The following is a 25,554-nucleotide window of genomic DNA, read 5'->3' on the forward strand; positions in this document are numbered from 1 at the left end:
TTTATTGACAGATAGGTTTCATCACTCAACTAAGTGACATCTTCAGTCTAAACTGACTGCGTATTCCCACCCTTCCCCCCACCACAAACAGTACAATAAGGGATGGGGATACCTGCAGTCAGTGTAGACTGAAGATGTCAGTTGAGTGATGAAACGTATCTGTCAATAAACGTGTCCAGATGAACTGATTCAACCTTCTTTGATTTTCTTACCTGGATTATTGAGCATGTTCAAGACAGAATCTGAAGTTCCCAAAACTCAGAAGATTGCGTTTTTGGAGTATATCACAATAATCATATTGAATGGGCATTATCCAGAATTTTTAATACATTTTTATGTGGGGAATGCTCGGGTTTAATGGCCGTCTCTCCAGCTTGACCCAACATTGTGGCGCAAGACAAACAGTAGAGAATCAGCATGCATGAATAACTTGGAAGTAAGTTTCTAATTTGCCTAAAATTGACTGTTGTCATTCTTTGTTTGTTAGAACTGAGGTTGGCATTCAAGGTGATGCAGATATATTCATATTCAGAGACCATGTCAATCTTTTCTCCCTGAATTTAAATGTCAGTGTAAAGTGGTTGTTTTGAGGTTTAATAAAAACAAAACCCCAAGCATCCCAAAAATTTTGCTTATGTTCAGGCTAAGATACAATTGCTCAAGCCACTGTGTGACTTCAGTCAAGGCCAAAGTAAGCATTGTCGCAACTTGCTCTGCTATTTTAGCATATCCATACAAAATACTGTCATCAGTGTACATCTGTATATCCACTCCTTGACACTGATGTGGAAGATCATTTATATGTATAAAAATATAATAGGCCCAAGACTGATCCTTGTGGCACACCCATTGTGCACTGCAAACCACTAGAAATTAATTTATTTTATTTAACAATCAGTACCCTGTTTGATGGGACCGAGGCCATCCATGACAGTGCTTCAGAGGAGAAGTCAAACTTGGACAGTTTTGAAATGAGAGCATTGTGGTTGACTGTATCAAGTGCCTTCACTTCACCTTCACTTCACCTTACACCTCACCTTCACTTCACCTTACGTAAATCAAGTGCCTTGATTTACGTAAGGTGAAGTGACTTGCTCTGAAGCTAAATTGCATACGATGTAAAGAAAAATTGCTAGCGATGGGATGTGTTTTCAGTTGGCCAATGTATAGTCTATAATTACTGGCTTCAGAACGGTGGGCAGATTTGCAAACAGGAGTAACAGTCACCGATTCACTGGTTTCCATGACTTGGGGAATGGACTCTATTGTATAGATAGGTTAATTAGTTGCATAATGGAGGGAGTTGTGATGTTTTTTGCATTTTTCAGTAAGCATTGTGTCAAGATGGAAAGCATCTTTGTTTTTGCTTTTGTTTTTTTAATCTTTTCAGGAATCAGTGGTTTTGTTCATATGTTCATCATTAGTTGGAACTAAATAGAAAACTTGACTGGTGTCATCAATTACACACAAACCCACCTTTACACAGTCCCACCTCACGTAGCGTTGCTGTGAAGCCTATATATCAATGTTTGTGTTTTAACAACACAGCATTCATATGTCAAGGCATTCTATATTTTTCCATATAATTATCATTCTTTAACTTAATAGATGAGGATGTCGTTGAGATTAACTGTAGGAGGAGTTTTGTGACTTAAAGCCAAGCTTACACCGATCAGCCCAAACATTAAAACCACTGACTGGTGAAGTGAATAACAGTGATCATATTGTTACATCCCACAGAAGAGCTACTGTAGGTCAAATTGCTGTAGAAGTAGATGCTGGCTATGATAGACAGGTGTCACAACACATAGTGCATTGCAGTTTGCTGCGTATGGGGCTGCACGCCTACAATGGGCACATGAGCATCAGAACTGGACCATGGAGCAATAGAAGAAGGTAGCCTGGTCTGATGAATCCCCTTTTCTTTAGCATCATGTGGCTGGCCAGGTGCGTGTGTGTCGTTCACCTGGGTAAGTGATGGCACCAGGATGCATTGTAAGAAGAAGGCAAGCTGGTGGAATGAGTGTGATGCTCTGGGCAATGTTCTGCTGGGAAACCCCGGGTCCGGTCATTCATGTGGACGTCAACCTGACACGTGCAACCTACCTCAACATCGTTGCAGACCAGGCAGTGGCCTCTTTCAGCAGTGTGGCGCCCCGCCACACTGTACGCATTGTTGGGGGATGGTTTGAGGAACATGATGAAGTGTTCAAGGTGTCGCCTTGGCCTCCAGATTCTCCAGATCTCAATCCGATCAATCAGCTGTGGGATGTGCCGTGCCGAAAAGTCCGATCCATGGCGGCCCCACCTCCCAATTTACATGGCTCAAAAGGATATGCTGCTCATGTTTTGGTGACTGATGCCGCAGGACACCTCCAAGGGTCTTGTAGAGTCCATGCCTCAGCGGGTCAGTGCCATTTTGGCGGCACGAGGGGGGGGGGGGGGACCTAAACAACATTATGCAGGGGGTTTTCATGTTTTGGCTGATGGGTGTATCTCACCTCTTAAAATTCATTCTTTATACACTTGCTTTCAAACCTACTTTGTCTTTTGGGGTTTTGCTGTTTAAAGTTGTTTCTTGATGCACCTCATCTTACTTATTTTATTGTGTCTTTGAGTATAGTGTCTGTCCGTCTGACAGTTAAAGCAGTTTGTTGAAGGGTTTTTAAAAGTGCCAGTCCAATTAAGTTTATTATCAAATTATAATTTAGTAATAACTTAATCCATTCAGAGCTATACCTTTACATAGCACTATGTCTCGTCTCTTTTTTTTCCATTTCTTCTGCTCTGTCAACGTTTCACAGCAAACTTTTTTGTGGATGGCAACTCATGTGTGAGCACCTGCCCCGCTGATAAGATGGAAGTGGAGAAAAAAGGAGTGAAAAGATGTGAGCCGTGTGGAGGCCTGTGTCCAAAAGGTACTTGATACAGAGTTCACTTACCATTTTAGTTACTACTACTATTACTTTCGGCTGCTGCCGTTAGGGGGCACCACAACGGATCATCCGTTTCCATCTCTTCCTGTCCTCTGCATCTTCCTCTGTCACACCAGCCACCTGCATGTCCTCCCTCACCACATCCATGAACCTCCTCTTTGGCCTTTCTCTTCTCCTCTTCCCTGACAGCTCCATATTCAGGATCCTTCCCCCCATATACCCAGCGTCTCTCCTCCACACATGTCCAAACCATCTCAATTTTGTCTCTCTTGCTTTGTCTCCAAACCGTCCAACCTGAGCTGTCCCTCTAATATACTCATTCCTAATCCTGTCCTTCATCACTCCTAATGAAAATCTTATCATCTTCACCTCTGCCCCCTCTAGCTCCACCTCCTGTCTTCCATCAGTGCCACTGTCTCCAAACCATATAACATAGCTGGTCTCACTGCCATCTTGTAAACCTTCCCTTCAACTCTTGCTGGTACTCTTCTGTCACAAATCACTCCTGACACTCTTCTCCACCCACTCCACCCTGCCTGTACTCTCTTCTTCTGCTCTCCCATTACCATTTCAGTTAATGTTGATCTATTTATTCATGCAATGATGATATACCCCCAGGATATAACCTGATAGTCCCCCAACCAGCCCCACCGCTTTCTACACACAGAATACATGCTGTGTGAAGGGCACCACGCCCCCCCGTGGGGTATCAGCCAGCACCCAGAAAAAAAAACTCGTCTTTTTTTCCTTATTTTACTTAATTTGTGTATGAGCTGTAACTATCAAAGAAGAATTTAATAAATATTTTCAAAAGAGAATAACTTTGAGTACATTGTAAATTCTAAAAGTTAAGTTTACTTAATAAAATGTAGGAAACCAGTGACACTTGAGAAAAGTAAGTAAATAAAATTATTTGTGTCAAGTTATGTGAAATGATTTTATGTGAAATGAACTTGACACAACTAAGTTCATTTACTTACCTTTCCCAAGTGTAATCAGTTTCCTAATCTTTTCTTTTTTAAGTAAGCTTAACTTTTAGGATTTGCCGTGTAGTAATCAATGAACAGTTGTAAACTGTAGATTAAAACTGTGAATATTGAAATAATAACTAGTAATAGTAAATAGTTTTAATAGCAGTTGTCATAGAAACTTATAAAATAGTATATATGAACTTGTATAATACATGAAATGGTAAAATTGCTTCATCGCTTGACCAACATTTCTGCTTCGGGTGTGGGAAGAGGGCTGCGCGAATTTGTTTTTGCAGCGGCCTCACCCAGTGCTGGTGTGGGAAGATGGCGGTGCGAATTCACATTTGCGGCAGCCTCACCCAGTACCGTCAATGCAGTGTCTTTTTCCACGTCTGCGTCTGTCTTCGTTTGATGGCTGAGGGCGGTCTAACAGGACATGGAAGCGGAGCGGGCTATGCTAGTTGCTAGCCCATGCAGACCGGCGATTCCGACAGTCATCCTGACTGGCGTTCGTTTCCTTGGACAGTGATTTTTTTGTTTAGTTTGGGAATGTGTGTTAGTTTAGATATGTGTATTCTTGTAGGTTTTGGATGTGTTTTTGTCTTTGTGTTGCACTGCTGTGGGCTGGGGGAAATGACATAAATAAAGTGTTCCTGATTCCTGACAACTGGTCTCCTGACATGTCTAGGAAAGTACACCAGTGGGGAATGGAGATGGAGGTGGAGGACACCGTACCTTGTTGGCTCTCACTGGCTCTGAAGTTGAATTAGATTGTCCTCTGCAATGATTTTCTTGACATGCTAGAAATTGGGGGGGGGGGCGACTTTGCTACCATTTGGCCAGGGGCACTGCTGCCCCCAACTCACCATAAATTGAAACTGCTTCACCCATCTTCATTGTTCTTCTCCTGTACCTCAGCCTCTCTCTCGTCTTCTTCTTCTCCTCCTCCTCCTCCCAGCTTGCCATGGAACAGGATCTCCCGACAGACAGACTGTAGATGCCCTGAACATCGACAGTTTTATCAACTGCACAAAGATCCAGGGCAGCCTTCACTTCCTGGTGACCGGGATCAAAGGGTGAGCAAGACCGCGATGAGTCAAGACTACAATCCACTACTCCAGTGGTTTTCCTCGAACAAAGTTTATGGGGGTTTTTTTTCTTTGCTTTTTTGTGTCTCACAGTTCATCTGTGTTTTCAATGTTCTTCTTCCACTAATACTTACTTTCATTATTTTTCTGTGCAAAGTGACGCTTACACAAACATCCCGGCCCTGGACCCGGAGAAACTACAAGTCTTCAAAACCGTGCGGGAGATTACAGGTGTGTGTTTGTCTGTGGGAATTTAGAAACTGTGTGTTGTCTCTTAAACTTTTGGTTTGTTCTATATCATCCTCCAGAATGAAAGACATAATGCATTGTGCAGCATTCACTTGAACTTGTCAGGATAGAATAAGGATCAAATGAGGCCAATTAGATAATCAGTGACAGCTGCTTGAGGAAAGGTGAGTTTACAGAACCAGTCTGTGTGATGTCAGCAGGGAGACTATTCCGGAGAAAAACCTCTGCAACCTGCTGACTTCTTTTATCTCAGAGGAGGCCTGCCCTCACTTTAGGATCGGAGAGCATGAGGCGTCCGGGTGGCATGGTGGTCTGTTCCGTTACCTGCCAACACGGGGATCGCTGGTTCGAATCCCAGTGTTACCTCCGGCGTGGTTGGGCGACCCAACAGACACAATTGGCCGTTTCTGCGGGTGGGAAGCCAGATGTGGGTATGTGTTGTGGTCGCTGCACTAGCGCCTCCTCTGGTCAGTCGGGGCGCCTGTTCGGAAGGGAGGGGAACAGCATGATCCTCCCACGCGCTACGTTCCCCTGGCGATCTAGGTTTTTTTTTTCCTCAGTCAAGAAGTAAGACGTTAGAGAGGCGTCCAGGTAGCATAGGGGTCTAGTCCATTGCCTACCAACACGGGGATTGCCAGTTCGAATCCCCGTGTTACCTCCAGCTTGGTCGGGCGTCCCTACAGACACAATTGGCCGTGTCCGTGGGTGTGATGTCGGATGTGGGTATATGTCCTGGTGACTGTACTAGCGCCTCCTATGGTCGGTCGGGGCGCCTGTTTGGGGGGGAGGGGGAACTGGGGAGAATAGCGTGATCCTCCCATGCGGTACGTCCCCCTAGTGAAACTCCTCACTGTCAGGTGAAAAGAAGCGGCTGGCAGCTCCACATGTATCTGAGAAGGCATGTGGTAGTCTGCAGCCCTCCCCGGATCGGCAGAGGGGGTGGAGCAGCGACTGGGATGGCTCAGAGGATGGGGTAATTGGCCAAGTACAATTGGGGAGAGAAAAGGGGGAAAATTGAAAAAAAAAAAAGTTAGATGACATCTAGTGTTTAACTGCTTGCTTCTAAAGTGGGTGTAATGTCTTACTTTACAGGTACGTACAAATAAGTGTCATCTGCATAGCAGTGGACATTGATTCCATAGCTGAGGAAGAGAGATAGGTGAGATATACAAAGAAGGACCCAGAATTGAGCCTAAGAGTATGCCATGAAGAGTGGTGTCAAAGGCTCCACAAAGATCGAGTAACAATCAGTCTTTTGGACTTGGGCTGTTTCCAAGGGCAACGTGATGCCAGGCGCCATCTACCAAGGATCAGAGGCATTGTTTACAAATTAGCTAGCACTTTAGCCATTGACTTAGCCATATATTAGCGTTACATTTACCTTTACCCTTACCTCACTGAGATGTTTAAAGAACATGATTTATTTGCGTCTCACTGCTGCAACGTAGGCCATCCTGCGCCTCTTGGTTAAGTCCTCTGTGTTTTTTCCTTCGTTTCTCTTCCAAGAAGGGAAAGAAAAAAAACAACCCATTCTCTGGTTTTTTACCGGAGTGATCGTGGGATTTGCTGTGGCAATTCTTCACACAACAGGAACACCCAACCATCTCGCCTGCGTGCAGTATCTAATCTAGTATATAGCTATATATCCAATCTAACCTAAAATTTACCTTAAAATATATATATATATATACACACACATATAACTTAAAATCTCACCAGAGAAAATCTGTGATCGTAACGTTAATTTGAAAAAATAGTTGACGTACTAATAGAGTTAGTAAGAAAAATCTGTGCTATCAGCTAACAACAATGATTAACATTACTTGAAAGATGGCGGCGTGTGACATCACGACCGAAAGACCGATAGATTTGGAATCTGAATCCCTTGCCAGCAGCTCATTTACCACTTTCATAAATGCAATTATAGTAGAATGACCAGAGTTAAATGCAGATCGAAATAGCTCAAAAAGTTTGTTGTTGAACAAGAAAGCTATAAGTCGCTTAGCCACATTTCTTATACATGGTTACTGTAGTTGAAATATGATGAATGTGGTTGCAGATATTCTCAGTATCCAGTCGTGGCCTTCAGACATGCCTGATCTGTCGGTCTTCTCCAACCTCCAGATAATTCAGGGCAGAACACCTTACAGGTGACTACCTTTTTCAATGTTTTTGCTTGTTCTCGTTTCTTTTTCCAGTGCATGTCTATTTGTCATTGTTCTTACTGTTTTACATCTCATCATCCCCCTCATGCCTTTGTCAAATGCCCTCATTTTTTCTTTTCATTTTTACCCTATTCAGAAGCATGAGCTCTAAAAGGTAGAGTAAAACATTTAATTTACCTGTCTTTGCTTCTCTCTGTGCAGCAACGTTTCACATTTCTGCTTTAGTTGTTCCTTATCCGATGCGAGGGTCTCAAGACAAGATGTTGTGTTGCTGTAAAGCTCCTTGAGGCAAATTTGTAATTTGTGACATTGGGCTATACAAATAAAATTGACTGACTTTATATAATGCAGAGCACACATCTAACACAATTCCTCACCTTAAGTACTACTACTACTACTTTCGGCTCCTCCCGTTAGGGGTCGCTGCAGCAGATCATCCATTTCCATCTCTTCCTGTCCTCTGCATCTTCCTCTGTCACACCAGCCACCTGCATGTCCTCCCTCACCACACACATAAACCTCCTCTTTGGCCTTCCTCTTTTCCTGTTCCCTTGCAGTTCCATATTCAGCATCCTTCTCCCAATATACCCAGTATCTCTCCTCCACACATGTCCAAACCATCTCAATCTCACCTCTCTTGCTGTCTCCAAACCGTCCAACCTGCGCTGTCCCTCTAATGTACTCGCTCCTAATCCTGTCCTTCTTTGTCACTCCCAATGAAAATCTTATCATCTTCAACTCTGCCACCTCCAGCTCCACCTCCTGTCTTTTCGTCAGTGCCACTGTCTCCAAACCATATAACATAGCTGGTCTCACAACCATCTTGTAAACCTTCCCTTTAACTCTTGCTGGTACCCTTCTGTCACAAATTGCTCCTGACACTCTTCTCCACCCACTCCACCCTGCCTGCACTCTCTTCTTCACCTCTCTTCTGCACACCCCGTTACTTTGGACAGTTGACCCCCAAGCACTTTGGACAGTTGACCCCCACTGACCCACTTCAGTGTTGCGTGGAGGTTGGGGACAGTACCTGTGGAGTAGCAGACTGGAGTGGTGGTTCCCATATTCATAAAAGGGGACCGGAGGGTGTGCTCCAGTTATCGGGGCATCACATTGCTCAGCCTCCCTGGGAAAGTACTCTAGGGTGCACGAAAGGAGGCTCCAACCAATTGTCAAACCTCGGCTCCAGGAGGAACAATGCAGATTCCGTCCTGGCCGTGGAACAACGGCCCAACTCTTTACCCTTGCGGAAGTGCTGAGGGGGGCATGGGAGTTTGACCAGCCAGTCTACATGTGTTTTGTGGACTTGGAGAAGGCTTACAACTGTGTACCCCAGGGCACTCTGTGGGAGATACTGCGGGAGTATAGGGTACCGAGGCAGTTGCTACAAGCCATCCGGTCCTTGTATAACCAAAGTGAGAGCTGTGTCCGCATTCTCGGCACAAAGTCAAACACGCTTTCAGTGGGTGTCGGACTCCGCCAAGGTTGTCCTTTGTCTCCGATTCTGTTTATGATATTCATGGACAGAATCTCAAGGTGAAGCCAAGGTGAGGAGTGTGTCCGTTTTGGGAACCTCAGAATTGCACCTCTGCTCTTTGCATATTATGTGGTTTTGTTGGCTTCATCAGAATGCAACCTCCAGCGTGAACTGGGGCGGTTTGCAGCTGAGTGTGAAATGGCTGAGATGAGAGTCAGCACCTCCAAGTCTGAGGCCATGGTTCTCTACCGGAAAATGGTGGCTTGCTCCCTCCGGGTTGGGGATGAGTTGTTGCCTCAAGTGAAGGAATTTAAGTATCTCAGGGTCTTGTTCACGAGTGAGGGTAGGATGGAGCGGGAGATTGACAGGCGGATTGGTGCAGCATCCACAGTATTGCGGACGTTGTACCGGATCGTTGTGGCAAAGAAGGAGCTGAGCCAGAAGGCAAAGCTCTCAATTTACCATTCAATCTTCATTCCAATCCTCACCTATGGGCATGAGCTTTGGTAGTGACCGAAAGGGTGAGATCGCGGATACAAGTGGTTGAAATTAGTTTCCTCCGCAGGGTGTCTGGGCTCAGCCTTAGAGATAGGGTGAGGAGCTCGGACATCCGGAGGGAACTTGGAGTAGAGCCGATGCGCCTTCGCATCGAACAGAGCCAGTTGAGATGGTTTGGGCATCTGATTAGGATGCTTCCTGGGCACCTTCCTTTGGAGGTTTACCGGGCACGGCCAACTGGAAGGAGATCCCGGGGTAGACCCAGAATGCGCTGGAGGGACTACATGTCCAATCTGGCCTGGGAACACCTTGGGATCCCACAGGAGGAGCTGGAGGGCGTTGCTGGGGAGAGGGACGTCTGGAGTGCCCTACTTAGCTTGCTGCCATCGTGACCCGACCCCGGAGAAGCGGCTGAAGATGAGATGAGACCCCCAAGTATTTAAACTCATTTGCCTTCGTCACCTCCACTCCTTGCATCCTCACCATTCCACTGTCCTCCCTCTCATTCATGCATAGGTATTCCATCTTGCTCCTACTGACTTTCAATCCTCTTCTCTCCAGTGCATACCTCCACCTCTCCAGGCTCTCCTCAACCTGCATCCTACTCTCGCTACAGATCACGATGTCATCCGCGAACATCATAGTCCACAGAGACTCCTGCCTGATCTCGTCCGTCAACCTGTCCATCACCATTGCAAACAAGAAAGGGCTCAGAGCCGATCCTTGATGTAATCCCACCTTCACCTTGAACTCATCTGTCACTCCTACTGCACATCTCACCACTGTCAGACTTCCCTCATACATATCCTGCACCACTCCTACATACTTCTCTGCAACTCCCGACTTCCTCATACAATACCACACCTCCTCTCTCGGCACCCTGTCATATGCTTTCTCTAAATCTAGAAACCCCAATTCCAATGAAGTTGGGACGTTGTGTAAAACGTGAATAAAAACAGAATACAATGATTTGCAAATCCTTTTCGACCTATATTCAAGTCAATATACTACAAACACAAGATATTTAATGTTCAAACTGATACACTTTATTGTTTTTTTGCAAATATTCACTCATTTTGAATTTGATGCCTGCACCATGTTCAAAAGAAGCTGGGACAGGGGCAACAAAAGACTGGGAAAGTTGAGGAATGCTCAAAAAACACCTGTTTGGAACATTCCACAGGTGAACAGGTTAACTGGAAACAGGTGAGTGTCATGATTGGATATAAAAGGAGCATCCCCGAAAGGCTCAGTCGTTCACAAGCAAGGATGGGGTGAGGTTCCCCACTTTGTGAACAACTGCGTGAGCAAACAGTCCAACAGTTTAAGAACAACGTTTCTCGCAAGGAATTTAGGGATTTCCTCATCTACAGTCCATAATATCATCAATAGATTCAGAGAATCCGGAGAAATCTCTGCACGTAAGCGGCAAGACTGAAAACCAACATTAAATGCCCATGACCTTCGACCCCTCAGGTGGCACTGCATTAAAAACCGACATCATTGTGTAAAGGATATTACCACATGGGCTCAGGAACACTTGGGAAAACCATCGTCAGTTAACACAGTTCGTCGCTACATCTGCAAGTGCAAGTTAAAACTCTCCCATGCAAAGCCAAAGCCATATATCAACACCACCCAGAAACGCCGCCGGCTTCTCTGGCCCGACCTCATCTGAGATGGACTGACGCAAAGTGGACAAGTGTGCTGTGGTCTGACGAGTCCACATTTCAAATTGTTTTTGGAAATCATGGACGTCGTGTCCTCCGGGCTAAAGAGGAAAAGGACCATCCAGATTGTTATCAGCGCAAAGTCCAAAAGCCAGCATCTGTGATGGTATGGGGGTGTGTTAGTGCCCATGGCATCATGGGTAACTTGCACATCTGTGAAGGCACCATTAATGCTGAAAGGTACATACAGGTTTTGGAGCAACATATGCTGTCATCCAAGCGATGTCTTTTTCAGGGATGTCCCTGCTTATTTCAGCAAGACAATGCCAAGCCACATTCTGCACGTGTTACACCAGCGGGGCTTCGTAGTAAAAGAGTGCTGGTACTAGACTGGCCTGCCTGCAGCCCAGACCTGTCTCCCATTGAAAATGTGTGGCGCATTATGAAGCACAAAATACGACAACGGAGACCCCGGAGTGTTGAGCAACTGAAGCCGTACATCAAGCAAGAATGGGAAAGAATTCCACCTACAAAGCTTCAACAATTAGTGTCCTCAGTTCCCAAACGCTTATTGAGTGTTGTTAAAAGGAAAGGTGGTGTGACACAGTGGTGAACATAACCTTGTCCCAGCTTTTTTGGAACATGTTGCAGGCATCAAATTCAAAATGAGTGAATATTTGCAAAAAAATAATAAAGTTTATCAGTTTGAACATTAAATATCTTGTTTTTGTAGTGTATTCAATTGAATATACACTACCGTTCAAAAGTTTGGGATCACCCAAACAATTTCGTGTTTTCCATGAAAAGTCACACTTATTCACCACCATATGTTGTGAAATGAATAGAAAATAGAGTCAAGACATTGACAAGGTTAGAAATAATGATTTGTATTTGAAATAAGATTTTTTTTACATCAAACTTTGCTTTCGTCAAAGAATCCTCCATTTGCAGCAATTACAGCATTGCAGACCTTTGGCATTCTAGCTGTTAATTTGTTGAGGTAATCTGGAGAAATTGCACCCCACGCTTCCAGAAGCAGCTCCCACAAGTTGGATTGGTTGGATGGGCACTTCTTTGAGCAGATTGAGTTTCTGGAGCATCACATTTGTGGGGTCAATTAAACGCTCAAAATGGCCAGAAAAAGAGAACTTTCATCTGAAACTCGACAGTCTATTCTTGTTCTTAGAAATGAAGGCTATTCCATGCGAGAAATTGCTAAGAAATTGAAGATTTCCTACACCGGTGTGTACTACTCCCTTCAGAGGACAGCACAAACAGGCTCTAACAGGTACTATTTAATGAAGATGCCAGTTGGGGACCTGTGAGGCGTCTGTTTCTCAAACTAGAGACTCTAATGTACTTTTCTTCTTGCTCAGTTGTGCAACGCGGCCTCCCACTTCTTTTTCTACTCTGGTTAGAGCCTGTTTGTGCTGTCCTCTGAAGGGAGTAGTACACACCGGTGTAGGAAATTTTCAATTTCTTAGCAATTTCTCGCATGGAATAGCCTTCATTTCTAAGAACAAGAATAGACTGTCGAGTTTCAGATGAAAGTTCTCTTTTTCTGGCCATTTTGAGCGTTTAATTGACCCCACAAATGTGATGCTCCAGAAACTCAATCTGCTCAAAGAAGTGCCCATCCAACCAATCCAACTTGTGGGAGCTGCTTCTGGAAGCGTGGGGTGCAATTTCTCCAGATTACCTCAACAAATTAACAGCTAGAATGCCAAAGGTCTGCAATGCTGTAATTGCTGCAAATGGAGGATTCTTTGACGAAAGCAAAGTTTGATGTAAAAAAAATCTTATTTCAAATACAAATCATTATTTCTAACCTTGTCAATGTCTTGACTCTATTTTCTATTCATTTCACAACATATGGTGGTGAATAAGTGTGACTTTTCATGGAAAACACAAAATTGTTTGGGTGATCCCAAACTTTTGAACGGTAGTGTAGGTGGAAAAGGATTTGCAAATCATTGTATTCTGTTTTTATTTACGTTTTACACAACGTCCCAACTTCATTGGAATTGGGGTTTGTACAAAGACACAATGCAACTCCTTCTGACCTCTATACTTCTCCATCAACATTCTCAAAGCAACCTTCACATCTGTGGTGCTCTTTCATGGCATAAAACCATACTGCTGCTCACTAATCGTCACCTCTCCTCTTAACCTAGCTTCTATTGCTCTTTCCCACACCTTCATGCTGTGGCTGATCAACTTTATAGCTCTGTAGTTGATACAGTTCTGCACGTCAGCCTTTTTTCTTTTAAATCTTAAGATGAGGAATTGAAAATTCCTCATCTTAAGTACAATGTTTCACAAATGGTTCAAGTAGGCGACAAGAAGGTGAGGCCAAGCAAGATCCAAACGCCAGTTAAAGCTTTTACTGTAGTTATAAATAATGTACATAACAATCATGAAGTGTGGTCATGTGGGAAATCAGTAGTGTGCGTTTGTGTGGCTGTACGCTGAATATCGTATTAGGGTGTTGGAAAAGATACAAAATAACAAACCAAGCCTAGAAAACAAACAAAGTGTGGAGCCTGTGGAGGAAGGGAAAGCGAGCCTTCTCTGAAGGTTTTATACGGGCAAAAGCCAGCGTTGCCACCTCATCAGTCTCATGAGCCTCGCAGCTCTGCCCGCAAACTGCCTGTGAGGGAAACGAGTACAGGACAACAAGCAGACAGGGTGGGGAGGTACAACAACTTCATACGAACGTTATGAAATGTTATTGTTTAGAGGTTCATGAGGAGGTGATGCTCTTGCATTTATTTATGAAAATTGATTGATAATTGAAGAGGTATTTATGCCTGTAATTGGGTTGGTCTGTTGTACTTTGAGCAAAATCGTAACTATGGACACTGATTCATCACGGGCATTTCCTTACTGATTAAACTCCCTCATTCTGACCACTTTTAGGGGCTACTCTCTTCTGGTGATGAAGATTCCCTCTCTGACCTCTCTGGGACTTAGCTCGCTGCGGAGGATCAATGACGGCGGCGTCTACATCACGGGGAACAAGATGCTGTGCTACCATAACACCGTCGACTGGACACGACTCTTGGGCAGCAGCGGCTCCCGCCCCCAGCGGCGTCAGAAGCACATCGACGTCAAGGACAACCGTTCACTGAACCGATGTGGTGAGAGACAGACCGAGGGGTGTTTAGACTGGCATCCTTAACTGGTTTCTCAAAGAAAGTTGAGTCAGTTTATCTGGACACAACGTTTATTGACAGAACCGTTTCAGCACTCATATATCGCCCCTTTCCCACTACATGGTACCAGCTCAACTCGCAGAGTGTCGTTTTCTGTTACCATACCCCCTCAGTGTAGCTTGTCTGTATTGATTTTGGTATCCGCTCCAGTTTTTTTGGAACCTGGACAAAGGTGGTACCAGAAAAGTGGTAACAGTTACCAAAATGCCTGTATTTTCCAGTATGGAAAATTAAAAAAATCAGGTTGAGTTGAGTCGGTACCATTTAGTGGAAAAGGGGCATAAGTGACCTCTTCAGTCTCAACTGACTGCAGGTATCTCCACCCTTATAAACAATACAGTGGCATAATGACCGAAACCAATGATCAGTTTCATATGCAAATTGTTGTGACCATTAACTAGAGTTACAACGGCCATGTGTACATTCACAGAGGATTGGGGAATAGTTGCAATCACAGCATTGTAAGATGGTGACAGATGTACTCTTAGACTGCCCCCCTCAGTTCAGGGATGGTCGTCCCCTCTTCAAACCAGCCTTCCTCCCTATCAAGGATGTGCACATCCTCATCCATGAAAGAGTGGCCACTGGCCTGTAGATGGTGTAGGGCAGTGTTTCCCAACCCAGTCCTCAAGGAACCCCTGTCCCGCAGATTTTCTTTGCAACCCTGAATAGGTACCTGTTTGTAGTTATTCAACCAATCAGCAATGAATTATGTCAGATGTTGCACACCTTGCATAATTAAGTGCTCTGAGATGAACGGTTGAGTAAGTACAAGCAGGGCTATCTATGCAGGGTTACTATGAAAATCTGCAGGATAGGGGGTCCTTGAGGACTGGGTTAGGAAACGTTGGTGTAGACTGTAGAGTCCTGGTCTGATGTATTAGCTCTCCTGTGTTGTGCCATCCTCTTGGCCAGCATCTCTTTAGTTTCCCTGATGTACAAGTCACAGCATTAAAATGTCACCATCTTACACTGCTGTGAATGCAAACATTTCCAAATCCTCTGTGAATAGTACACATGACCATTGAAACTCTAGTTAATGGTCACGCCTATATTTGCATATGAAACTGATCGTTGGTTACGGTCATTATGCAACTATTGTTTATAAGGGTGGGGATACCTGCAGTCAGTTTAGGGCCCAGACACACCAAACCGACATCAGAGAACTAGCGGCGACGAAGGATGACTGTCGTGTCGCCTCACATCACCTGTCTGGGCCAAAAAGTAGCACTTGAACACACGGCAAAGACTACGGCCAGCTAACATGTATGTTCTGCAACTGCGTGAGAGGAAAAATTCTTGAAATGTTCCGGTGAGATGAAGACAAAAAAATGAGAAGAGCCTACTATGTGTGTGGCCTCTTCATTGTTTACTTGCTTTCGTAACTTCCGTTTCTCTTCTCGTGCACTCACTGACGGGCTCCGCCGCCAATTCAACATGCTGAATCGGCTGAAAAGCTGCCGACAGGTCCGGCTAGTGGCAACAGTGCGGGACACTCCACAAAAACTAGGGCCACAGAGGCTCACCAACAGCCCGACACTGGCCGACCATCGGCCTGGTGTGTCACGGCCTTTAGACTGAATAGGTCACTTAGATGAGTGATGAAACGTAGCTGTTGATGAGTGCTGTGTCCAGATGGACTGATTCTTACCTGGATTACTGAGCATGCATCAAGACATTTACTGGCTCCTCTTATGTTGGTGTTAACTTTGTAATGTGTGTATTGCAGTTGCAGGGGGCCATGTATGTGACCCCCAGTGCTCCTCTGATGGATGTTGGGGTCCTGGGCCAAACCAATGTCTGTCCTGCAAGAATTACAGTAGGGGAGGAACCTGTGTCCCACAGTGCAAGTTCCTCACGGGGTCAGTTTTCACAAAGTCACGATGGTCGAGGTGGAGTATGTTTGCTGTCTCGCTGTGTTTCACGGTAAACATGTTGTTCTCTTTTTGTGTGTGCAGGGAAAGACGTGAGTTTGCTACTGTGAGAAGCGAGTGTATGCCCTGCCATGCGGAGTGTGAGGTTCAGGAGGGGAAGCCAACCTGTACTGGCCCGGTATGCTCCTCTCCAGCCTTTGGCTGGCTGACACAGTCAATCAGATCTTACTTTATTCAGACACATAGGTAGGTCCTTATTAAAAAGAAAAATACAACACAGGACAAGAACACAAAATACAGCTAACAGCAGTTCACAAGTCCACAATGATTAAAACCTATACAGACATTTGTTCCAGTGTTTCCAGAAACAAGAGCAGTACCATGTGTCACTTTGTGTAGGCTCAGTTAAGAGCATTATAATTACATTCTTGGAATCAGTTAATCGGCACACAAATTTGTGCATAAAATTCCTCAACACAGCGTTAAAAGTGGGAACATTACTAGTCACAAACATAGGACTTGCACTTGTCCATCTTGGAAGCTTGAGCAAGATTCTGAATGCATCATTATATGCTGCCTGCAGCAGCTTTTTCATTGTTGCTTTGCCATAGTCTCACCACAAGTGGGCAGTATAGAGTGGAGTACAGTAGGCCCCCTCAAAAGAGCAGTTTTACCATCATCTGTACACGTATGACATTTGCGTGCCAGCATGTTGGCTTATGCATACAGTTTATGACATTGGCGCTGCACGTCATCATCGTCATCATCATCACATAGATGATTGCTAATGATGAGACCCAGATGTCTTACTCTGTTCACCACATTTAGTGCTTGTTCTGCCAAGAAGAATGAAGCACAAAACATGTCAAATTCTAGAAACATCTGCACACAACCTGGCTCTGTGACACTAATGTTAGGAGCTGGAAGTCAGCTGCTCTCATGTCGTGGCACTATGCTGGAGAGGATTCTTTACAAGGGGTGTTGAGTTGATTCACGTTTAGCTGTTGTTCATTAGGACAATTGGGAAACAGTACGAGAGAAACGACACAGAAAGCTCCGGGGAGTTCAATCCCGAGGCAGTAGAGGCCTGTATGTGACTCCACAAGCAAAGGACAAACCAAAATAAGCCACATAACACTGCATTTCTTTCTCTACAGGGAGCAGACGAGTGTGCGGTTCGAGCGTCCTGAGAAGCCTACCACCTCCTGCTTCACAAAGGAACACGGAAGACCCCATTTTGTAAAATATTTACTCTCAACATATTTCTTTACTGTCTTAAATTGACCACACGTACTGTGTACTACAACATGTACTACAAACCATACAGACTATATGTACTACACACAGTAGATCTCCTTTACGGTTTTGCATACGATGCCAAAACCAGTCCTGCATGGATGTGCGAAGGACTTGTTCATACATTTACTCTTAACTCCCCTCGTAGTTTCCTGGATATTTGTTTGTAAGCTTGTTCTGTGTTTTGGGGTTAAACACTTTGACGTCGGCCGTGTCTGTGAAGCAGTTATAATCAATGGGTAAAGTATATATACTTCTTAATGATCCATGCCATATTGTTACAAGTAGGTGTAACGTGGTGGAGGCCACGTTTCAATGCTGGATGCGTGGGCACGCCTGTATGTGATATAACGAGAGACAATCCTGTCGTATTAAAATAAACCTGACTTTCTGTATCATCTGGCTTACTGGTTTTGTGTGAATACAGTTCCTGGAGTCAGTTTAACCCGACATTCACAGTCCTTCTTGTTGTAGCAAGCTGCCACCTGAAGAGGTCACTCTGTTGCAGCCAGTATGTATAGGTGTGGGTGTTGTGCTACACCAGCTGAACATGCACTGTGTTTGAAATGAGTTCTTCATCTCATCTCGTCTCATCATCAGCTGCTTCTCCGGGGTCGGGTCGCGGTGGCAGCAAGCTAAGTAGGGCACTCCAGACATCCCTCTCCCAGCAACTCCCTCCAGCTCCTCCTGGGGGATCCCAAGGCATTCCTAGGCCAGATTGGACATGTAGTCCCTCCAGCGAGTTCTGGGTCTACCCCGGGCTCTCCTCCCAGTTGGCCGTGCCCGGTAAACCTCCAAAGGAAAGGTGCCCAGGAGGCATCCTAATCAGATGCTCGAACCACCTCAACTGGCTCCTTTCGACGCGAAGGAGCAGCGGCTCTGCTCCGAGCTCCCTCCGGATGTCAGAGCTCCTCACCCTATCTCTAAGGCTGAGCCCAGACACCCTACGGAGGAGTACTTCCTGGAAGTGACTTAGTCAGGAGCAAAACAACACACTGCCAGCTTTCCTCACTGATGACTAGTTGGTTTTTTAATGAGAATTCCAGTTTTATTTTTAACTTAATTTTTATTTAGTTTTAAACAGTATTACAATATGTTCTCATACGTCGACGCTTTTCCAGCTGTATCTATACCTTCTTCGCACTGACTTTTAAATATTAAGTAGACAAACGACGAAAAAGATCCGCTCCGAAGTAAAGTTCCCCTGAAGAATGTTGCTAGAGTCAGGCCCTGCCTCTCCCCGGAAGACACCAAGAAGGTGACGCATGCGCTTCTCTCTTCGCGTCTAGACCACTGCAGCGCTCCTCGTATGGGTTCACCCACAACAAGCATCGATAGGCTGCAACTAGTACAGAACGCTGGAGCAAGGGCCGTACCAAAAACCAGGATGAGAGACCACATGACCCCAGTATTAGCGTCTTTACACTGGCTTCCTGTAACACCGAGGAGGAGTTCTTTAACTTGCACCCTCATACCTGTCTGACCGCTTATCTGATGATGTCCCCGAGCCGGTCTCTCAGGTCCTCTGGTGCTGGACTGCTCACTGTCCCCAGAATGATCTAGAAAAGTGTTTTGTTTTGATGCACCGACCGCTTGGAATAGACCCCCCCCCCCCCCAACACAACACATAAGAGAAGCAGTGTCCACAGATAGTTTTAAGAATCAGCTCAAGACCCATTTTTATGCTCTTGCTTTTAATTAATTCCACTTTATATTTCTTTTATTTTTCATCTGGTACTGTGGCTTTATTTCTGGCCACGTGTTTTTTGCCTAGGTCTGTGTTTTATTACTTTTAACTTATTTTTATCAGTATTGTGGTTGAGTTTTATTGTTTCCCTTGTTTTAATGTAAAGCACTTTGAGCTGCATTTTATGTATGAAAGGTGGTGTACAAATAAAGCTTATTATCATCATTATTAATAATAATAATAATAATAAAGTAATAGCCACATAAACAAGGGATATGTTATAAACCAGAGAAACAAGAGAAGAAAGTGGACAGTGAGAGAAGAGAATAAAAAAGAAAAGAGAATAAACCTCCCTGTATTAGTGGAGCCATGACAGGGCCCCACCGCCCAGTGAATATACATTTTTGGAGCATTCATTGTTTGTTTTGTTTTTGTTTATTTCAAACGTTAAATTTAAAAAAAAAAGTATAATAAAAAAAACAAAAGAGAGAAAACATAAAAACAAGCAAGCAATATCATCAAACATTTGTTTTAAATCTCGGCGGTTGGAAAAGGAGTAGGCACAAGTTAAAAATACAAACTTTTCTAGTCCTACCCCCTTTTTCTATTGTAGCATTTCAACAGTGAACTGTGTGATTTAAATGCAAACTCAGTCCTCTCCCACCAGTGACCGTGACGTCTATCTAGTAAACCACACAAAGATGCTTCATTCAACACAACAAGAACAAAGAATAAATATGTATAATAAAAATATAAATATGTTATTTGCTCCATATGGTTGACGTCCCACACGTTTTGTATCCATAAGTTATATGGTGTTGGGAGGGTGGGGGTCCTGGTTTCATCCATTTAATGGTAATACACTTCAGGTCTGCTGTAAGTAGTATTCCTAGGAGTTATTTCTTAGACCTCCCCTCTAGACCAGTGTTTCTCAACCCAGTCCTCAAGGAACCCCTATCCTGCAGATTTTCTTTGCAATCCTGAATAGGTACCTGTTTGTAGTTATTCAACCAATCAGCAATGAATGTCTGAGTTTGCACACCTTGCATAATTAAGTGCTATGAGATGACTGGTTGAATAAGTACAAGCAGGGCTACCTATGCAGGGTTACAATGAAAATCTGCAGGATAGGGGGGTCCTTGAGGACTGGGTTGAGAAACACTGCTCTAGACCATCAGGTATTAGTGCCAGTAGCGGCACCATAGGATCTTGTGGGATATTCTGCTGGAACACTTCTTTAAGAGCATCAGACACCTCTCTCCACAAGACATGTAACTTAGGGCGTAACCACAATATGTGAGTATGGTTTCCAGTTTGTGCTCCGCAGTTTCTCCAACATGAACCGGTGTGTGTTGGGCCCACCCTTGACACCGTCTCCGGCCTTCGAACATATCTAGCGACGACTTTCCATTTAAATTCCCTCCATGTGTTTGAATTGGTCACTAGGTTTGTGTCTGTGCATATCTCCTCCCAGGTATCCCGTGTTTACCGATGTTTAATTCTGATTTTGATATAGTTCGCAGATTATTCTCCTCCCTCCATCCCCTGTAGGAGTTTCCCCCCATTCTTTGTGTGTAGTAAGGAAGCGTCTTCATTGCAGATATCTGAAGAAGTCTGCTGTAGGGAGATTGAATTCATTTTTTTTATCTGTTCAAATGTCTTAAGATTGCCCTTGTTCAATATCTGATGCAGTTTAATGAAGCCATGTTCTGGCCATTTTTTAAACCCTGTATCTAAATTGTTAGGCATAACGGTCTTCATATATCCAATGCTTGTTAGTGGCAAGATGGTTTTGGGTAGTCCATATGCTGATTGTAATTTCCCCCCCATATGTGTAACGTAATTGCAGTTCTTTGTCCCGTTTCTTTTATAGGGGCATCCAAAAAATGGTAGAACGTGCAGAGGCTCTGAACACACGCTTTTAAGCCATGCAGCATGTATATGTACTATCCTGCATCCACATTAGCAAGGGCTCCATCCGTGCAGCCCAAAAGCAATATCTTAAGTTAGGAAGTTTAAGGCCCCCATCTGGCTTAGATAGCCGTAATGTTTTAAGCCTAATTCTTGGACGCTTTCTTTGCCATATGAACTGAGAAATCAATTTATCCAGATTATCAAAAGTAGATTGCGGGACTTCAATAGGTAACATCTGAAATAAATAAAGCAGCCCGGGCAAAACATTCATACGTATGCTTTCAATACCGACAAGTAGGGCCCGAGGGAGTACAGACCATCTGTCTAAATCATTACTAACACATCGAGTTATTTTCTTGTAATTGGCATCATAAAGGTTTTGTACAGAATTGGGATGCATATACCGAGATACTTAATACCATGTTTTACCTTTAAACCCACTCTGGAGTTTTATACGTTGTGGTGTTCTGCCGCTACTTCTGTTTTTCCCACAGTGATTTTGTATCCTGAGTAATATCCATATGGTGAAATAAGTTTCCTTAGGTGTGGTATTGTTGTTGTTGGTTCTGTTAAATATAGTAGCACATCGTCTGCATAAAGGGACATAAAGGGATGATTTATGCTCTTCTTTATTTATTTCAATTCCTTTTATGTTGTTATCGTCTCTAATGAGCTGTGCTAACGGTTCAGTGCTAATGGCAAACGGGAGGGGTGAAAGGGAGCAGCCCTGTCTACATCTGCGTTCTTATATAAATCTCTCTGATCTATACCCATTAACGTTGACAGCAGCCTGTGGACCTGAGTAAAGTGTTCGTATCCAGTTTATGAAATTAGCGCCGAATTTAAACCGTTTTAGTGTTTGAAATAAGTATTACCATGACACACGATCAAAGGCCTTTTGGGCTTCTAATGATATGATTATCACTTCTTTTTTCTCATCCTTTCGATGGGACATTATGCTAAGTAATCTTCTGATATTATCTCCATAGTGTCTTCCAGTAATGAAACCAGTCTGATCAGGATGGATAATTTGAGCGATAATTTTACTGACCCGTCTAGCCAAAATTGCTGCTAAAATGTGTAAGTCTCCATTCAATGGTGACGTTGGCCTATAGGATTGGCATTCGGTAGGGTCTTAACCCTCGTTATGTATTACCACTTGGTTTGCTTCTCTCCAGGAGGGGGCCATAACTTTAAACTCAAATGCATGATGGTACCCTTTTAATAACAAGGGAGATAACATGTCTTTAAAGGTTTTGTAAAACTCATTAGTAAATCCACCTGGTCTTGGGCTTTTATTATTTTTCAGAGTGGAGGTCAAATTTCAGTTTTAAAGAGACATTTGATACAGAATCCAAACATGGGATGTAATAAAAGGTAAGATTGTTTTCATGGACAAAATGCTGGCAGTCTAACACAATGCATGTTCTGTATGTTAGACAAATGCAGTGATGCACTTAAGGGAGTATTATCTGAAGTCAGATACACGTTCATGTTTCCTTTCAAATAGTCTGTGCAGCAGGTGATTTCACTGTGAAGACAACAGTGAAGAAATATTTTGACTATTACTTCCTGGTCGAACCAGCAGTGGTGAAATATTAACCATGTTTCTCTGGAATCCAGCCCGTAGGGTTTAAATGGTTCTGACTGAACAACAGACCAAGATATACTCCGTCATCAACAACCGACATGTTTTCCCTTTAAGCTGAAAGATTTTGTGATCTCCTCAAATCAAATCAAGAGAGACAGACGGAGAGAGCCAGAGAGAGAATGCAAGAGAGAGCCAGAGAGAGAGAGAGAGAGAGAGAGAGAGAGAGAGAGAGAGAGAGACTGGGGCTGCAGGTAGAGCCAGTTTCCAGAGAACAGTTGGCTGGCTCACCCACTCTCACAGACAGACGGTGTTTGCAGAAAGCTCAAATGACAACCCATCATGGGGACAAGAAACAGAAAGACAGTTTAGGTTCAAGAAAACCAGCTTTGTCCCTCCTCGTTCTCGTTCTCTTCCTCTCTGTCTTGCTCCAACTCTCTCGTTCTCCACATTTAGTGTGACATGTTTATTTGCTTATTACCGAGCATGCGTGACATCTTCAGCACAACACATTTTAGACACAAGCCTGGTACTTTTCTCCTTTTCTCCACTTACTTCAAATGAGTCCAGTGGTGGAACAGCCTCACATCCCTGGATCAACATGAACAGCATCTGACTGTAACACGTGTGAGGCACAAAGCAAACAGGGAGGAGACTTTTCAATACCCGCTCATCAATGTCATAGAAAACAAAATGAACCCATGGCCTGTTTATCTTGAGAAATTAAAACAATAAAAGGGACATTTTATGAGGCATGATCATTTGAAAATCATGACTACAAATGAGTTTATGAATCCTGCCCTCAGGTTTCCACACTGATGCTCTTTGGATGTCTTCACACCATAACGGAGGGGAGCCCTGAGGTCTCATCTGCAGAAGCCCATCTTCAGGAGTCATGAGGTCTTGTGGAAGACCTCATGACTCCTGAAGATATTGTGGGAGAAGATCATATCGATGATCTTCTCCCACAATATTTGCAGTTTCAACTCTTTGTTGGACTGTTTGTGCGCACAGACTTAACATTTTTTCCATTAACTGGGCTTAGACGGAGCCAGGGAATATGACTTTCTGACTGAGATCACTGTAAGGAAAGGGTCAAACACAACTCTTGGTCAGATCAAAGTATTTCTTGATAGGGATTTTGCTTTGTATGTGTACTTTTGAAACGATACTTTTGTTGTTATTGCTGTAAGGACTCATGTCAGCATGTAATGCTGTACTTAACACTAGAACGACCGGGATTTCAAGCCTACCTAAAACGACCATGGGCGGTCAAAATGACGGCCGGTTTTTAAACTCTATATTCCTTCGAGATAAATACCCAGTTGAGATATTAATGCATTACATATGTTAGTCTGTCTGTTAAGAAACGACCGACACTAAAGTTAACATTTTAACAACCATAATACTATTTTTAAACAATTTAAACTTCAGAGAGACATGGTGGAACTTGAATAGCAAAATTGAAAAAGTGAAAATATTACAAAACAGAAAACACATATTGCTAATCTGACAAACGTAACAAGGCCTATAACACGTGACATTTTAAAAAAAAAAGCTGAAAGTAAATATCAAAACAGTCCCAAAGAACGACCGGAACTAAAACCTACTAGAACGACCATGGGCGGTCATTTTGACCGCCGCGGTTTTTAAACTCTATATTCTGTCAAGATAAATACCCAGTTGAGAAATTAATGCATTACATATGTTAGTATGTCTGTTATGAAACTAACTGACACCAAAATTAACATTTTAACAACTTTAATAATATTTTTCAAACAATCTAAAATGGCCGCTGTCCAGCGCCTGTAGACGCTGCAGCGCCTCGGTGGTAGTCATGGTGCGTCTGCAACGGCGTCTGCAACCAGACATGCTGGACATAATCACACATCAAGTTTAGACTATTTCTCTCCACTGGAGGGCGCTAGTGTGTTCCTAGGACAGAGCAACGAACTTCACGAAGGAAATGACGCGACCAACACGCGTCATCAATACTGACATGACGCGCACGATGACGCACAAATTACGAGACGGTCTATGGTCGTTTTAGGTAGTTCTAATAATATTTTAGTGCGATTGATCTAAAACTAATTTTTAATGCAAATATATGCAATTTTAGGAGAATTCAGGGAGCGGCAGGTATGTATCCCCCCCACAAAGTTATTAAACCTTGAAAATCCAAAAACGGTCATAATGACCGCCTTGGTGGTGGCGTCTATATTTAGTTTGTTTGCAGTGCATTTCCTGCAGAAACGACACCTACCGTATGCATTGTCTCACCTGGTGCACTGTGTCATCATCATGACAGCAGAGATGAATGAATGAATGAATGAATGAATGAATGAATGAATGAATGAATGAATGCCTTTATTTGTCATTACACAGCTGTACGACGAAATTAAATGCAACTCCCCTGTGGTACAAAATAGATAGATAAATAAACACACACACACACACACACACACACATACATATATACACATAGTCAAAATACAAATAGACACACATGTGCAGCACGATCAACCTATAGATAATGTCTGCGTAAGTGTAAAAATAAGTGTAATATCTATTATTGCACTAGGTAAGTAGTCTGCGTATCCCACTAACCCGAGTCCGCATATTATTTATTTATTTGTTTTGTATAAGTTTTGTTGCACAGCATCACGACATTATTGTGACCTTAAAGTTGGTTAAGAGTTCAGTTCTTTGGTGGCACTTGGGTAGAAACTGTTCCCGTGTCTGGAAGGACCCGTGCGTCCTCCGTGCGTCTCTGACGAGCGCGTGTGCTCGTGCGCGTGGTGGCGGAGCTTCCTGCGGAGCGCAGAGCTGCAGGCTATGTGAGCACGGCGGAGCTGGGAACCAGACGCCGCTGCTCGTGATTGGCTCAGCGCTCCAATCAGTGGCCAGCAGTGATTTTACGCACCGA

At 43.8% G+C, this 25,554-nt stretch overlaps 1 protein-coding gene across 2 annotated transcripts in view; it reads left to right on the plus strand.

Moving 5' to 3' along the window:
- Positions 1-17,820, plus strand: part of LOC130133775 (receptor tyrosine-protein kinase erbB-3-like) — a 65,295-nt gene extending 47,475 nt beyond the window's left edge. Inside the window, exons 9-17 of one of the 2 annotated variants that reach the window (XM_056302101.1) lie at positions 2,805-2,918; positions 4,866-4,983; positions 5,153-5,226; positions 7,304-7,394; positions 7,546-7,563; positions 13,974-14,194; positions 15,999-16,131; positions 16,228-16,321; positions 17,301-17,820. In XM_056302101.1, coding sequence (XP_056158076.1) covers positions 2,805-2,918; positions 4,866-4,983; positions 5,153-5,226; positions 7,304-7,394; positions 7,546-7,563; positions 13,974-14,194; positions 15,999-16,131; positions 16,228-16,321; positions 17,301-17,333 — 896 coding nt within the window. In that variant the 3' untranslated portion in view covers positions 17,334-17,820. The remainder of the gene's footprint in view (positions 1-2,804; positions 2,919-4,865; positions 4,984-5,152; positions 5,227-7,303; positions 7,395-7,545; positions 7,564-13,973; positions 14,195-15,998; positions 16,132-16,227; positions 16,322-17,300) is intronic. The other variant, XM_056302102.1, reaches the window with a different exon arrangement.
- Positions 17,821-25,554: the final 7,734 nt, after the last annotated feature.

Source organism: Lampris incognitus, chromosome 2, assembly GCF_029633865.1.
Source record: "Lampris incognitus isolate fLamInc1 chromosome 2, fLamInc1.hap2, whole genome shotgun sequence".
Taxonomy (NCBI): domain Eukaryota; kingdom Metazoa; phylum Chordata; class Actinopteri; order Lampriformes; family Lampridae; genus Lampris; species Lampris incognitus.